The 17576-nt window shown below is 42.9% G+C and overlaps 1 protein-coding gene and 1 long non-coding RNA gene across 12 annotated transcripts in view; one reads left to right on the plus strand and one right to left on the minus strand.

The window, feature by feature from the left end:
* LOC111258986 (uncharacterized) overlaps positions 1–17576 on the plus strand; it is a 70853-nt gene that overhangs the window by 25371 nt on the left and 27906 nt on the right. For 5 of the 9 annotated variants that reach the window (XR_015310394.1, XR_015310396.1, XR_015310397.1 and 2 more), the window contains exon 2: positions 2015–2123. Coding sequence is in view for 1 of the 9 variants with exons in the window: in XM_086967678.1 (XP_086823804.1) it covers positions 10556–10759; positions 11381–11461; positions 11678–11698 (306 nt within the window). In the remaining 8 variants the exon portion in view is untranslated. Of the gene's footprint in view, positions 1–1262; positions 2124–9715; positions 10760–11380; positions 11462–11677; positions 12386–17576 lie in introns of those variants that run through there. The other 4 variants (XM_086967678.1, XR_015310399.1, XR_015310390.1 and 1 more) reach the window with 4 other exon arrangements.
* LOC111259002 (uncharacterized) lies at positions 11483–15356 on the minus strand. Of its 3 annotated transcripts, none has more exons than XR_002679355.2 (3): positions 14340–15356; positions 13978–14004; positions 11483–12346 (listed from the first exon to the last, which is right to left on the minus strand). It is a non-coding gene; the product is annotated as an uncharacterized LOC111259002 (long non-coding RNA). The 3 variants fall into 3 exon arrangements; XR_015310405.1 differs by having other exon boundaries at positions 11483–12334; positions 13978–14180; XR_015310403.1 differs by having other exon boundaries at positions 13978–14180.

Below are 17576 nucleotides of genomic sequence, written 5' to 3' on the forward strand. Positions count from 1 at the left end.
GGTGCAGATACATACGCGTCAATTATTAAATTAAACACGGATCATACAATTGGGATTCGTCATCTCTGTCTTTTATTTTTAAACCAAGGAAGTAACTTGGGCCAATAAGTATTGAATGATATCGCAAACCGAGTTCATATGTGGAAGAAAGTTCACTATAAAAAGGGATCTGGTCGACCTAGACGCTCCGCTTAATCTGGTTCTATTTTATAGAATAACAGATAACGATGGTAAATTTTGTTGACAAATAAACGTTAAGGATAAGTTTGCACCTGTAAATTATTATTTCTAATAAATATTAGAGGTTTTACAAATACTCACAGTTCTCGAAAAGTGGTAAAGACCGTAAATCCGATTATAACTATAGGAATATTAATAAATCTTGGCAAATGTATTTCCATCACAGTCACCCGCCAGCCAGACTAATTAGTAGAAAGCTCTGCACTAAAAAAAGAAACAATTATTTGACTCATCTGTGTGTGTGTTTGCGCATATTCTAATTCTAACTTAATAACAAAATTTTTTAAGAGGCTGGTACCGGCCACAAATGGCACTCAGTGAGAAATGCTTTGACCAATGACGTGATTAAACTGTAAATGTCATAATAATATGATAAGCTAAATTAAATTGGAAATAGGTTCGTTCTAAACGCAGTATCTAGTTCGATATGTAGATTGATAAGGAACATTGTACTTGACAAACGTCAAGCTAAAATTAAAGCGGCTCATTGCGTGACGCTAGCGTCCAAAGCACACTCGTACACCGTCAAGATGGTAATTCGTCACACTTCTGTCAAAGTTCTACTTCTAATTGGAAATTCACTGCAAAAAGAAGCATTAATGATGGGCACTACGGTGCGCTCCTGCGTTGAAACAAAGGTTCAAACGATTCAAAAAAAAAAATCCTAATCTGTACCTGTATATGTTATCTGCACAAAGTTTTCTGCCTGCACAAAAGGGATACAGCTCACCAGATCGGTTCGTCGTATCGAAACCAGCGGCGCGGATCGGTCCATATACGGGTTGCAGGCTTTCCTTCGCTATACTGTGGCCTGACACTCGTTGGTTGAAAATTCCAATAATATTCCACCGGTCTCGTAGGAACGATATAATAAAAGCCTCATATACAATTATCTATTATATTAGAGTAAGGAGAGTCTGGCGCTGGATCTTCGATGATTTTTTGCGTGTAAGCCTGATTTGACGAGAAATCACTGAAAGTAAATAATGTTAGAAAATTCCTATAGATTATAAAATGAAATAGCCAATTATCCCGACAATACTTGAGATTTTATTAAATAGCCAAATATAAGCTGAAACTGTACGATTTTTTGCGCTGAACACAGCCGGCACAAAACTAGATTTTCGCAAAAAAAAAACGAATCGTTTGTTCTGAACGTATGAATGCAGCATTTTTTCTAGACACGACTTGAAAATTTAGGAAGATATTTTCACATTGATTATTTGGGTGATTTCTATGCGTCATTGGAAGTTAAGGTTGGTCCCTGAGATGACGTACTGCCTGCCATCTACTAGCGAGGTAACTTATAGTAGAGGAAGTGCACATATTTGAAAAGGTGCGTGGGGCTTAAAAATCTGTTTCATGTGAAGCAGCCTTTATTTCACGAAAGGCTAAACTATAGAAATAATGAACACAGCGTTTGATAGCGCTTAGTACATGCGCGTACGCCATGCGGAATATGTGTGAGAATGAGATCAATAAGTATTTAAGTCTACCTGCTAAAATTGCGATATAACTTATCCGTATTTCATAAGTAGAAGATTCTTTACGAACACCATTTTAAATATCTAATAGTAATAGACGTATGTTTTTCTCCCACAAACGCTTCCTGTTAGAAAACTTAAAATTTAACTTATCTAAAAGTACTCTTAGCTAAGACGTTAAATGTTTGTGTTGATTGCTTCAACTCGGGCTAATGCGGCGACCGGATTGCGTCTCTTCTAGTTTGTCGTATTCAGAGCAGCACTTAAATATACAATCAACTTTATTACAGGAAAAAAAAGGAGACGCCGCAACGCATCGCGTATATACAATATCTCTGTATTAAAGAGCCATTAGGGCCAGGCGGTCTGCACAACAAATCCCAGACATGCGCTGACAATGTAAGTCAATGAAGCTTTAATTGTCTTCATGTTCTACTAATGATAAATTACGGTGGATAGTCGAAACGTGATAAACCATATGAGTTGTATTGAAATTAGTTTCTAAAACCAATAGTCAGTTTAAATTATATGTAAAGATAAAGTGGAGAAGGTATCCATAGGTCGTGAATCGAATTAAAAAGAAGGTATGTACTTGTACTCGAATTATATACACATAAAAACTTTGTGTAGTATATTTAACAAGCCGTTAAAGCAGCACCAAGCAATTATATTCAGACCGTAACAAATAACAGCAAACGTGACGCTATCGACATAAAATTCAGGTAAAGGTTTTAAGTTCGCGCGTGATCTTGTCTTCCCTCATACTGACTGACTGCTTCGGGAGCGTAGAGTGGTTTTCGCCTAATGTACCATCATTCTGCCACCTATCTAAATACGTACTGAGTCGTTCTTTAGATTTTTCATCGCTCTCTAGCTAGTCACGTAACAACTAATCCGACGGTACCATTCTCTCACCAGAATATTAATAATGGCTCCAACTAATTCTGAATTGATTGTACTTAGGAAACGATTGTTGAACCCTGAAGCTACGCCAGCGTCAGAATGAATGGATGCTGCATTTAAAATTAAGTTACCTCTAGACAAGACCGTGCTTCATTGAAATTAGCATTCTCGAAATTGCCGGTCAAAGCCAGCTTCCCCCTTCATGTTTTGACGGCGTCCGCGACTGTCCCCCGATGCGATGTGAGCGCCTTTTAGAAAATATTTTGCAAGCAAGTGGAGTTACCTCCGCAACGTAGTAACTCTATCATGTGTTCGTCATCCGCTGTCAACCGGCCTGCCACGACTGGACTCATGAGCACATCCGCATAAACGCTGCAGCGAATCCAAACGTGTTAGGCCTGGGTGGGTCTTGTGGGCGCCACTTCTCTCTCCAGTGGCCCTTCAGTTGACAGCGGTTCGTTGATTTATCTTAATCCATCATGATGCGGCCAGTCCTTCGGTGCTTCGTGTGAAAATTGCTCCGTTTAAAGCGGTTGTTGCCTGTTGGAAACACCTAAGCAAAGCCGCTGACATCGTACAAGCCCATATCTCACACTGCCTCGTGTACTGCAAACCGCAATGGGATCGGGCAGCTAGCCACCTCTGGTGCACCGTGCGTCTAAGCATAATGAGAAGTTACAACTTGCACGCTCTCAACTTGCCCATACAACTTTAAGGTGGACTAGGTTGATTAAGGCGCAATAGTTTGCACTGGAACACTTTTAGCTGTGTAGTTAGACCGTAAAGTGTGATATATCTCGTTTGTTGAGCCTGCACTAAGGCTGTGGTCGTTTGAGGGACAGAAGAACTCGCTCTTCGTGGAATAGCTAGGCGTTCGAGTAGATGAAGATAGGAAAATGTTTACTAGTAATATTCCTTTGATCGTGATTCGCAATACCATGGGTCAATTTGATATACGTAAAGCAGGAGCCGTCTAGGAAACCCGAGGGTGAATGCATCGAGCGTTCAAAGCAGTGTCGGCTAGGTGACATCCTATATTTAAGCGTCATGATAAGGTCCAACAGGTTGACGTTTTAGGTTTCTTCGGCGGACACTGGGCCGGCATCAGGGATACGTTTGAAATGTCAGCTGGGTACAGGTGCGCAGTTATGTAACAGCAGTGCTTTGAGTGGAATAATAATCTCCCATAGACGACCATGCGTATATTCCGTTTGCCAGTATCTGTATGCTCATACACATTACACTGGGTATTGAGTTTAGAATATAATAACATATAACTTTAATACAGATCTGATTCTGTCGACGATTTGACTACGTTTGTTACCTACAGCGCACATCTAATTGGTTGACAATACGTTTTTCAAACATAATATAATCTGCAAACGAAGAGCATATTTAAGAAGAGCTAGCTGTTGCCGTTCTAGAATAATCGATTCAATGGTGGCGCATCAGTGACCTCTTGCAAATATACGGAAAGACTACTATGTAAATATCGCTAGACTAGCTATACACTGAGTAACTTTAAGAGCCCTGCTTGCTAGTAATCAACTTTAAGCAACCATTCGTTGAATACCCGTCGACGCACCCGAAGGCAAAGCGATTCTATTTATTTACTTATTTATTAATGTGTAGTAGAAAATGGGCCTGTCTTCGTAGTCGTTTCTGCGCAATACCAGCCACCAAGTGGTATTTACTGTAATCTCAATAACGACAGAACAGTTTGCCTGCTTCGACATTGGACAAATAGTGCCGAATGTCAGTGATCAGCTTAACTAGAAAGAAAAAAAAAAGCTATATAGTCGCTAGGATCATCGGCAAGCCTTCTAGCACGATATGCTGCCGCAGTCGTTACCGCACCGAATCCACTCCTTTCGCTCTTCTCGATCTTGGCACGCTGTCTCCCGTTGATTTTCTCCGCGCTTCGTGTTCATCACGCCCGGTCACAGATACGCCGCGCATCCAGTTGGTATTCGCTAGTCAAATATTGGCGCTAAACTACCGCCCACCATCACCGAAATCGTTCAAGCACCCCGCTCAGCGCCACGTAGCTCCGCTGCTTTCATAGTGATACAAAGTATGAGATGCACCACCGAAAGCAAATAGTCTAGCTTCGAGAAAGAGAAAGCAGAAATAATTGAAGAAAAAAGCGCGACGTCGCCACTGGCAACGGAAACCCGCTCATCCAGCGGTAGCACGTCAAGCCAGACAAAGTGGCCGAGCGTCGTTCGGCCGAGCCGAGTGCGAACAACGCGGGCTGTACATAGACGACGACCTTTGAGGCCGTAAGTCTAACGCCTTTCCCGGCAACAGAAGGCTGAGGCAGTGCCAAATCGACAACGACAACGACGACAGCAACGTTGTAACCAGCCACTTCGTGTTGCCCACTTGGGAGCCGCCACCGCCGCCCCGTCGTCTGCGCAGTTAGTTCATCGACTGGCTCAGCTGCCGGTGCTGCACTGATTGTAGGCGCTTTGCCAGCGAAAGCGGTAGCAGAAGCACCCGTCATCATCATCATCATCATCATCCGCCGCGTTGAGAGAGAGAGAGAGAGAGAGAGAGAGAGATGAGCTAATGCTACCCAGCGGCTCATGATCGCCGCCCGCTCTTATTCAAACATCTCAACAGCGCTATACAACGCTGTGTTCTAATCGTTGCAGTAGCGATTGGCGTTAAGTGAACGCGCCGTGAGCTCGCCGAGTTGACTTAGACATAACGCGTCGACTTCTACCCTCGCTAGCCCAGCTTCTAATGCTGTTACCGCTATTACTTCTTACTGGTGCGATTAATCTCTCTTCCATTTTCACCTTTTGAGTTAAACTAAATTGACTACGAAGCGCTCCTTTGCTCAACAGATCACACCCACAAACCCGCCGCCAACAGCAAAAGTAACTGGTCGTGGCCAGGGCAAACAGCTGCAACAGAGCACCATTCGTTAGGTGAATACAAAGATAGATAAACGGACGGACTGAGAACAGAATCATGGCTGCGGCCCGTCGACGAATACTCATACAAAATAACTAACCGACCAGTAAGCGAGACGCGGACCAGATTTATCCGTCCCGCGACCAGCCAACAATCGGCCAAACAGTGCTGCTGGTTGGCAATTCCTGAATGTTAGTGATCAGCCACTCATCTAATAGGACTTCGCGTTTCGTATGAAACGCTACTCTATCTGAGAACAGGGAATTAAATGAATAAATGAGAAGAGAGACATTACGCTCACATATGTTTAGATTGCTTTGGCCTGACTTGACTCTCCGCTTTCCGCTTGCTTTCTATAACCTGCCACAGCCTTTTGCTCCTCCCGTCTGCGTCCCCCCCGCCCCGCCGCACACGCTCACACGGCCGCCTAGAGAACGGCCTACTTTATCTTTGGATAGCCTAGTATCATCGTAAGTTAACACGCGGTTACTATTATAGCAAATCTATCTATACGAAATTCTACGCGTTTTTGGCAAAATTATAGACTGCAGATTTCTGGGCTGTCCTGGCAGGCGGTAACAACGTGTACACCGTTCAGTGTATGATGCGTAGATATAGATATATATATATATATGCGTCATACATTACATTACATATGCATCTATGCTATATATACGTATATGTATACATATATCGCTTCCTACAGCCGGCAAGCTGTACATCGCAGTGGTGACGCTGCTGTCTTTTTTTCGGGCGAGCGCAGAAACTACAATGTACCAGAATTGTACAAGAACCGTTTTTCACTGTTTTTTAAGGACGTCGATCACGTCACCTACCTACCTACCTACCCGTGACACATACGTTACGTTTACAGGCGGACCGCGCATACGATCATTTCACTCAAAGGAAGAGGAAACGCAGTAAATTGTGTGGGCCTTTGGAACTCGCGTTTATCTATAACGACTGTTACTATAGGTTCGAAAAGTTGATAGATATTCAGATGGGCATTTTGACAGAGGTGAGAAAGAGGCTGTGTGCTTCATAGTTACGCTGTAGAGTGACGATGCTTAGCAGGGTGTTCATATCTATATATATATATATGTATATATAGAGGCAGCAGTATACGGTCAGTCGGAAGCGTTGTCAATGCATACATGATGCTGGCAAGCTATAAGCAAAGCTACAAGATTTCAAGCTCACTTGAGTTGGAACCTTGTCACCGATGACAGACTAATGACTTTTTCCTTGCAACTACCACGCCCGTACGATTATAGTGTACGAGTGCAGGCGCATATAAACAAGGAAGCAGGTCTGTCGAGAGGCGGCAAAAAAATTGCTCTCATTTATTTTTGGTGTCGTTGTCACAGGAACGACAAAAGAAAGGTGACAAAAGGCAAACATCGACTAAAAGCGTACAAATTCGCGGAAGTTTTTGTTAGTGAGTTTGCGATAGTCGCGAGCAGCAGCGATGATGCGTACCGTATTTGTCTGCACTCATAGTCTAGCGTCGACCGCATCTTGCTCGTCATAAATGACGAACAGAATCAATATCTTCGTCAGGCTTGAGTGAAGCAGATCTCGTACGCAACAAACAAATGGGCATTATGTTTAAGCAAGGATACAATTAGGTTCTTCCGTGATGCCGCCTTACGCTTTGCAATACAATCGCACATAGACCAACCTTTCGTTCGCTATTTCTGAACGCAGCCCAGCCACCAGACGCTTTTTGTTCAAAAATTTCTCGCAATCGAAATATCATTTCACTAATTGGCTTTCTACGACAGATATGAATGTTTGCATTACATGCAGGCTAAGAAAGAAGCATCGTATGCTGAGGGGTACAACCGCGAGACAAGTCGTCCTCGTCGGACCGAAAAAGGCCAGTCCTTTATGGATACAAGAGGCAATTACTGTTGTGCCTTTAATATCCTAATCATCGTCATCATCATTCGGGTCCGAATGATCATTATATAATGAACGCGATTTAAGCCAGTGGATCGGAACGACTATGCCTCGGTACCATCGAGTTTGTCTGATATTGTTAGCGTCGTACCTTCCTATCGGGTAATAGTGCAATTAATTTGTGGCTCAGGATGTAGACCAACGAAAGAACGTGTGTGTCTGTGTAGATCCTGTAACAAGCAGCAACGTTCGTTACAAACAAGAGCAGCCCAGAAGATTTTAGCATTTATCTGTTATCCTTGGGGGTTCGTGTCGGTCGACAAAACGTAGCGAAAACCACAGGATGGCAGACACAAGAAGATCAAGCTCCTGCAATGAGCGAAACAAACCCTTCCGCAATATCGTTGCGATTTGGGCCCGAACAGGCAGATGGGTTTTGTTGCGAGCCTTTCAAGTGCACTAGTAAGTAGGCAGGGAAAATGCGGTGGTTTTAGGCTGAGACCGAGCAGAAGCTATATCCAATTTGTTTGATTTGATCTTTAGCGAAAGTTGTTGTCACTTTACCTCCTGTTCAAAGTACGGTTCGTCCGCATCGTCTTGAGAAGATCGTATTTCATGCATTTTCATAACCTCTTGAAAAACCTTCATTCCACCATGAAGAACACACGAAGTCGATGGAGAAATTCGGCTGAATTCGACAAACAACGTCGAAGGCTTTCTATGTATATTAAGGCGACATGCATGTAATCATTATCAATAATACTCGGGAGAAAACGCGCCGTATCTATTTCCAATAAATGTAAATTGTAGAGACAGTTAAGACGCTCTGTCGTAGGTTCCTGTAGCTGAATGGGGTGTGCGCAGTGATGCGTCTTTGCGTAAGAAACAGGTTTATCTTTCCTGTTTTATCTGAGCAGGCGCAATCCCACCATTATATACCAACCATATACCAACAAAATGATAAATAGCAATAATAAAAAAGTTCCTGTCAATAGGAAACTAGTCATGTCGTGCGTTAATGTTAATGCTGTTTAACTTGAGAAACAATTCGCAACATACCCGTTTCCTAGTTAGCATTTATACTGATGAAAAGTTGTGTTTCAGTTTTTAATTCAATTCAGTTATATCTAACCATAAGGTATTGGACTCAACAGTGTCCCATCCTAAGTTATAAGCTCATGTTTAGCTGATTGATCAGTTGTCGTCGCCTGTCGGCCTTGTGCCTTCTTCCCAGAACCCACAACTGTATTAGCGCCCAGGTACTTAACCCTTGTCGTGTAACTCTTTTGGTCCAACGCGTTCTTTCCTGATGTGATGGCTTGCCATACACAGATCAAGCACATAGATACAATCCCTTTCACTTGCCGCGTTGCTTGCCCGTTTACTCCTCCATAACGCACTGCTTGCACAAGAACAAACTGGGAAAACCCGCGGCAAAGAATCGAAGTTGAGCCTCTGACCCACTCTGACTACTTCCATCGCGCGCGCCAGCCAACCAGTTTGTGGTGTTAAAACGAAGCGGCCGCCAGATACGCTTACGAGGACTTGCCGCAACCATTCTTTCTAGGGGTACGAGCAGATGGGAAAACATGGGAGACAGAACGAAGGACGGGCAACGAACGGCATGGGAGCGTGTAGGTGGGTAGCGGGTGGGTGGGCCGATGTGTGTCTGTGTGTCCAGATCATTAATCAGGAGAAGAGGGCACTTCGAGGGACAAAGCGAGAAAGAAAGAAAGAAACTAGTCTACATAGGGCAACGAACAGAGCCATAGGACTATACTGAAGCTCGTAGGGTTCCATCCGCACACATGGGGTGATTATTACGTCCGCTTACAATGTCTTCGCTGAGTAGCAGCGATTGGGAGAGGCACTGGTAGGTTATCCTTTGCCAGGTACCGCCAATGGCAATGCCAACACGATCTACATGGGCTAGGGTTAAGCAAGCTAGCCTGTATCGTTGAAAGAAACTGCCAATTGATCTACTATAGGAATATGAGATAGAAACTTGCACGCGGACGGACCGTATATCAATTAACGAGCTGGAACCAATGAAGTATTTTTGTTTTGTTTAATTGGATGCACCTTTTTAGGTAAAACTAAAGTTTCTAGGGACCATAATTTTCTGTAAATTCAATTTTCCTTTCGGTAAGGTGTCAGCACAGTCCTCTGATAGTGTGAAGCCAGTAGACAGACTTACTGGCTTCGGGACAAACGGTACTCCTAATTAAGTAAACTTAGTAATAATAATAATAATAATTTTATTAGTTGTGCTCACGTAACGGCAAACTATTTATTTAGTTTATCGCTCCCTTCAGGTGTTGACGGAGCGTCAAGGTAAAGTCCGTTCTGCGCTCAGTATTTTGTTTATATCGACACTCGAAAAAGGCAACGAACAACGATAGACAGTTCCTCCCTCCATCGTATAATACGACAGGGCGTATCTCTCTCGATGTTCCCACGCCATTTCCTCCGTTTGGCCCGGCGCTAGTTACGCACGCAACAGTCTCAACATCGTCAGTCGCCAAATTGGCTGCAGCAGTCACATCGACAACAACGGCGGACGCCGATGCTACAACTATCTAGCTGGGTTTATGTACGGGCATCTGTCTGCACGTGTGTGTGCGTCAATGAGGTGGGCAGAGGAACGCAGGGCAATAGGCGACTGGAACATCCACAGCAAAGGCGGTAGCAGCGGAGGCGGTGGTGATGATAGTACATGTTATCGAGCCGTTAGTCAAGCGACAGGTGCTGTTCGGAAGCTGCTACTCCATGCACGACAGTGTCATAGAGTCATTGTTAAATACCGTTGGTAATCCACGATAAGCGGCCTAGGGAAAGCGATGGCTTACTGCAATACCTTGCAGCTTCTGCTAGCAGCACTCGCCATAAGTACCATGAATAGTAACAGCGAGATGACACGGAAGGCGTCAAACTGGCGATAGCGTCAATTTCTATAAGAGGGTAGCTGCCGATCTGGGTGTTAACGCGTAATTTATAGAAGAGATCACTCCAGGACTCCACCTTTCCTGTTTTTCATTGAGGCGTTCTTTCTCGAACTCAGGAACGGTTACGTGTACCTCTGTTATCGTATTTCGGATAGTGGAATGCTACAGATAGCGGATCTGTTTAGATTGAGTGGTACGGTGGTCACAGCAGTTAACCAAAGTAAGGCTGGCTGCCTAACAGAAGCTACATTAGTGTATAATAGGAACAGCGGAGTAACGTTTGCACGAAAAATCTATGCGAACGAATCTCTGCCAACCGTTGGCTCGCCGCTACATGATTTGATTAAAAAATTTCTCATCAACGTACGTACGCATTGCATAACTAACAGTCTTTTTTTCTAACGTGTTCAGAGTAGTTTGCTTAAAATGTCAACATATTATTATAATGGTTAAGTGAAAATCTCCTGTAAAATTTTAACCTGAACTATAATGCAGATGGTATTGTAACAATGTAAAAGTGAGACATGCCGTATACACCGATAGTGCATCGACTAGACCGGTCTGAGTTGGACCCCTTCGTTAGAACTATGGTAGCTATCGTCAGCCGGCTACCAGAGAAGTTCCATGCCTATTATCTAGGTGTCACGTCATGCTTTGTTCAGATGCATGCGCGGCTATAACATGGACATTTTTACCTAGATAGGTTTACTTTTAGGAATGGTCAATCCAGGTTTACGTTATAAATGGAACGCTAAGAAGATAAGGAAATCAACTGTTAATATTACTGTGTCCGATTAAAAACGGTGTATCCGTACTAAACATCGAATTTCGGCACGTAGAGAATTAATGCACGCGCACAGCTACATACTCGTAAACTTAGATCCGCATAAAGTTCTTTTCTCTTTGTGAAAAATCTGTGCGATCTGTTCTTAACCAAGTTATAGAACTTATTTAATTATCTCTTAAGCTTCGACTATTCTGCAGACTTCACTTTACCAAGGCTCGGTCAAAACGATCCGCGTCTCAACATGCTTAGATCGACACCATTCAGTTACACTATCACAGGTAAATAGGTCAGACGAAATATTTAAGTTCGCTGTATTTATATTTAGTACTTCAAAATAAAAAAAAATAAAAACATTTACGATCCATCTCTGTCGGCGATTTTGACGATCTTTCGACAACGGGTAGCCGCACGGGTGCCGTTAAGATTCGACGCTTCTGTGACCACCACTGTCACACATTTCTGCCTTTACATTAACCATTCGGCTCCACTTCCAGGTCAGGGCAGAATTTTTATAGGACACGTATCATCACGTGGCCAATTCGTAGAGGCGCGATGCAGCGGCAAGCGATCCTTCAATGGCAGTTTTTATGGTATAGTGATATTAGCAGGAGAAAATGCTGCGGTAAATGAATTGATTTTTGGGTGCCGAGACGGTTCAGATCGTCGTTACAGCCGGATTTTCTCCCGTCTCCCTTTCTTTTCACCCTGCGTATATATATATATATATTCGGAACATGGAAAGCTCGCGGAACAGCTATAACTCACAAGTTCCGTCCATATTCACATTGAGCCCTTGTCTGTATTCATCCTTATTTCTCTTAAGGGTGAAAAACCTCTAGTCGCCTGTGGGCGCAGCAGCAACTTCTAGCTCTTGATAGCGTTTCACTGTCTACGGCCAAGTACAAAGGAAGAAAAGCTCGGGAAAAGGAAAAATGCCGCATTTTCTTAGCAGCATAAGTCCGTGAGGGCGCCCGCGTGGACGCGGCGCTTTCATCTGCTTGAGTATTGCCGATGTGGCCGCACGATAATCTCCCAACGTTAAGGGAAGCTGATGTGTTGAGTAAGAAGGCGATGACATGACGTTGAAGATAAGACGAACGACAGCCTGCGAGCCCGAGCTTCCGATAGATCCTGATTTCTAATTCGTGTTTCTATAAAAACAGCTTGACAGATCGCAATAAAAACATCTCTAAATATGTGTAGTGAAAGGCGTCTTTACTTTCGTACGTTTTACCCAAAAATGACGTACCGCGCTCCGCTGTCGATCGTTCTGTGTATTATTTACTAAAAGGTAAGGCTAAATTCAGCTAAAAAAAACACTAAATAGATACTTTATATTACATTTGCTCAAGACAAAAGTCTTCAGTCTGAACTACCCCGTCTATCATATGCATACAGCGACATTGTTGCATATACCTGACCTTTTTTCCTAGTATCGCCGTCAGAGCGGTTGAGAGGAATGATTGAGGCTACAGCCAATTAATCGTCGCGACCATAAATACTACCCCTGCTGTCGTATAAATGCACTTCTTAACAGACTACTAAATCAAACTGGATTGCAAACTACATCGTAAACACGAGTTTCTATCCCCCCTATCGTGGAAAACAGGCAGACGTTGCCGTTGCGCTCGGTTGTCATCCGGTTCCACGGTATCGGTTTGTCTCCCGATGAAGACACGCTCTTGAAACGTCCACCTCACATACTCACGCATAACAGTAGTCTAATACCCGAGTGAGTCGTCTTAATGGCGTTGATTAGTCGATTCAAAAATGCACAAAGAGCATCGACTAGCCAGCTTCGGACACAATCGGGCTTTTAGGCTGGCTCCGTCAATGACGAATTGCACCGATTTTCCCTATTACTTGCATTAAGTTTTGTTTAAGTTGCCAGAAATTGTTTGTATGTTACTTTCTTCGTATAGTTATATTAGCCGGCCTGAAATAGTCTCAAATGGCTAGGACTCGTCGTCTGGTTATAGTTATGTTTAGTGGCGTGCGTTCGGCCCACTATAGTAACCTAATCGCTTATAGATATTCAGCATTCCTTCGTCCTTTCTCGACATATGCGGATGAGCGATATCTCCTCCTTACATTCGATGTCTACCTGCCTCGTCTCGTGTCTGCTTTTTCCCCTTTTTCCTTTCATTCATTCTCCACCAACATAATGCCTGTTGTCTTCGGCGTACTTCTTGGTGTTTCCGCGTGCTGTCCACATCCGCCGACCCATCGGATAGTGCAGACATCGATTTTTTACCCTTTTGTTTCTTCTTTTCATCTGTCAGCCATACTGTGCTTCACTTTTACTGTGCTTCTCTCACTGTTCAATGCTATCAGCTATCATTAGCAAACCAGCGGTTTCGGAATCCGATTACTCCCTCGAGTCAGGACGCAAACGAAATAGCCTCTGGCCATTTTCGCATAATGGTGTTAAATGGTTGACGTAATGGCAATGAACATTATGTTGAGCATAACGAACTAGCTTCAATCCTAAAACGTATCTATAGAATCAATCAATATATCACATATTGCTGAGATGCTCCGCTACTGGTCAAGCCGCTGACGGGCCTTATTCGGTTCATTAGAAAGCTAAGCAATGAACTCTCCGTTGTTAAGTGTGGTTAGCAGACGCAATATATTTCCAATCACACGCGATTTGAAATTATGTTAGATCTGATATTACGTATAGTTATTCTCTATTCCACTAAATGCATTCCTATCAGATAAAGATGTCTTATTTGGCATCAGTGTTTCGTAAATAGCTTTATCAGGCTTATTCAGACGCGCACACACTCACCCCGTTCATAACGTGTCCTATCTGCGCCTGGAAGGCAAGAAGACAAGCAAATGAAACGTACTCATTAAAGGTTTAAGACAAAATCAAGTCGTAACTACCACACAGTCACTCGCTTGCATCGGAGAAGAAGGAGAAAAAGGACCAATAACTTTGAGTGGTAGTGATGGCGATCGCCGCTGTGTCGGTATCTTTCGACGCGCACCCTAAACACCGCCAGACAGAAAGCAGTGTTAAGCAAACCAGTTAGATGATAGCTACTAGCTACAAAGCTGCTACTACTGCTACAACCAGGGACAAACAGACATGAAAAACCTTTTTACGAGCACTGTTACCCCCCCCCCCCTCCTCTATTCTCCTCCTACCTCTCGCTCTAGCCCTTTGCCTTCTTTTTAAGGCCCTTCAATAGGATGACTAGGCGTGCTTGGCTGCGTTTGATAGCAGTCAGTGGCCGCTGCTGCTCGTCCTTTGGATGCCCGCCACTACGGGTTAGGGTACGCGTTGTCTGCGTCGTTGTTCGTTCGTTCTGTTCCGCTGTCTGGCAACCTCTCGGCGTCAGCTGACAGCCGCGGTGGCGACCCGCTAGCGCGGTAATTTCCGAAAGGCATCCCGATCTATTTATTATACAACGGACAGTTCCGACGGTCGTTGTTGTTATTCTTGCCTTTTTAGTTAACCAGCTCCGAAGATTTCGGTGGCTTGTGGCAAGGGAGCTGGCCACAGTAGCAGTCACTCGCTCCGTGTCGAGGCGGGACACGAAGCGCGAGTGCTCAGCGGCCGGACTAAGCAAATTGACTTGGGCCTTTGCTAGTAGTTTCTGTGGTTGACTAAAAAGCAGTGCGGGTGGTTCCAGGCCATAGTATGGGTACGTAGTCATGACAATGGCTCTCTGACCTGATTTACCTTCGAACTAATGAAGTGCACAATAATCTATCCTAATAAAAAATCTCAAACGATTCGTTATATCTAAGCAAAAGGTACGCTGTTATCAGCACCAGCACTTCGACGAAGTATATCGGTATAGTTGCAATAACCTCATTTCTAAAATGATGACGTATCGGAACGTCAAAATTTGTCGAAATCAAAAACCACTTTGCCATTGCTCTTGGCCTATCTTGCTGGATCTAAACTTTTAAAATGCCAATATAATACTTTTCGTTCAAATCAAAAACAACAGCTGGATAATTTTAAGGACAAAAAAGTACCCATTCCCTAGAAATTAAGGGTCTTAAGAGCTGGTGCACTCCTAGCTACGAAAATGATGATATTTTAGCATTTCAGGAGATTTTTTACTTCAGTCGAGCATTTCGAGGGCTGCGTTATACAAGCTTCGATACAATAAGCTGTGAAGAATTCATTTTTTGCCCCAAGGTTTGAGTCAATAAGACTCACGCATGTTTGTATAATGTGAACTATTTGAGATTCGTTGCTTTGACGGCTTTTTTGATTTAATGCCTCAAAGCCGGTTAACCTATAGCGTTAACCCATGGTGCTGCTTTGGCAACTTCGCTTCTAGCTGTTTTAACTTTATGTATGAAATACTAAGAAAGACTTAATTGCCCTAATCTTTCATTGCTAAATGTCTATTCATACTACATATATTTTCTTTGGACTCGAATTGGTGGCTGTAAACTTAGCTTACGGTCTGGTCAATCTGGTGCAACAGTAAGTTAATCAAGTTATGTCCTGTATCTTCAACAGGCTTGATTAGAATCACGCTAAGAGAACGTATCTGTGAAATCCTCAAAAGCTAAGCATCGTTGCAGAGCAGGTGCTAGTTCCATATCGTTTATATTACCTTTATATAAAAATACGTTATATCGTATCATACAGTTCTGCTAAAAGATCACGTTTTTTAGCGATCCGTATCTTGGATAGACGTTGCCAAAGACGATCTAAAGTTTCATGAGCTTCTGACTTCAAAAACCTTTTTCAAAGTCCAGTAAAAGAGGTACAAAGTCTGATTTCAGTCTTTTCGCCGCTTCTGGCAGAATTCACTGTGCTCGATGTCTGGCCTCTACAGACAAGTAAGGAAATGAAAGAACACTAGAGGGATCGCTCATCTTTTCAACTCTAAACGATGTTCGGATAAAGATTTTTTCTGCATTCAATCATTTGTACCTAAACAAATGATATTGGTGACTTCACTGGTAACAACCTGCTAACTATGTGCACGGATTACGCCGATATCATGAACTTGCTTAGTACTCTACCTGTTCACTGATTCATCAAACCGCAGCCAACTCATATTTGCGACACACCTGCACACAAGAGCCGCCTTACTTAATCAATTTAGGTTTAGCTTTCGGTATCGCCTGTGACGACGTTCGAACGGAAACGTCTCGTAGACTCCTATTTAAGGCTCACCAAGCTTGGGATATTTTTTTGACGATTTTTTTCCGAATTCTGGTTACGTTAAGCTACCTTCCTTTCTAAAATTCGACTCATTCTATTATTATTTTTATTATTATTTTATTATTTAATTAATTATTATTTATTATTATTAATTAATCATTATTTTATATATACTATTGACTAAAGCCTGGTGGCCGTCCACCATTCTGGCTGAAAGCTGCTTGCTGTTGTTCTTTAAAAATCGGTTGCTTATAGCCAGAAATCGAGTGACTTCAAAGGCCTTGTGTAGATGACGAAGGAGAAACCGTTTGTAAGGTTGACGTTCCAGAAATTGTGAGCATTCACGTGGTATTTTCACTTCATACAACTTTTCGCCTGGCTGGGATGTATCAAAAGCTAGAAACAATTCGGCGCCGACTGACGGTCCAACTAATAAATTTATAGGAAAGCTTTTACATATTGTAAGTGCAATAATTACCCAATTAATAATCATACTTTTAAATTTACTCAGCAGTGATGCACAAAGCATATGATGCCTTTCACTAAACGACATATATATATATATATATATATATATATCGCTTAGCGTAGTATTCGCTTGTAGTAGATGAAAAGGTTGCCTCTTATTTGAAGGAAGCAACGGAGCTCAAGTGGCTAAAAATAGGATTCAACATTGGTCACAGTTTCAAGCACCTTCGTTCAACCGCAAGATAAAAAACAAGCACTTCGTCCCAGTCTCGTTTCTGCTCACAGTCGTCGACCCTTGGAAAAAAAATGCCTACGCAACTATTTTCACGTCTCAGCGTTTGCAGGATGCATAGCGAATTCCCAGGGAGCGAAACTGACCCTGCAACGAAAGTTATCCCTGCCCAAGCAACTTCCCTAAAGCACCAATGCATTTTATGCTGAGGACCATTTTCCTTAACTTTTATCTTTATATTTTTATCCATGAGAAATAAAAGCTTTCCACATTCAAAACTTTGTTTTTTTTTTTAACTTCGAGCGTATTTTTATTGCACAAACGTTCAATCGGAACTGGAACCTCTTAGACTACCGCTAATAGCCTATGAGCGTAGAAACGCTGATTTGAATCTACTGTGTGTGACAGGAATTACAGATCAAGCTTACAAAGCTTAGAAAGTATACTGCTACTCCATCAGCCAAGTGTGCAGGTTCTTCTGTATCGGGATAATTTTTATACTATAAGAAACAACATAGTTCGCTGTTGTCTGACTTCACTGCTATTG

Source organism: Varroa jacobsoni, unplaced genomic scaffold (assembly GCF_002532875.2).
Source record: "Varroa jacobsoni isolate VJ856 unplaced genomic scaffold, vjacob_1.0 scaffold_27, whole genome shotgun sequence".
In the NCBI taxonomy this organism is placed as follows: Eukaryota; Metazoa; Arthropoda; class Arachnida; order Mesostigmata; family Varroidae; genus Varroa; species Varroa jacobsoni.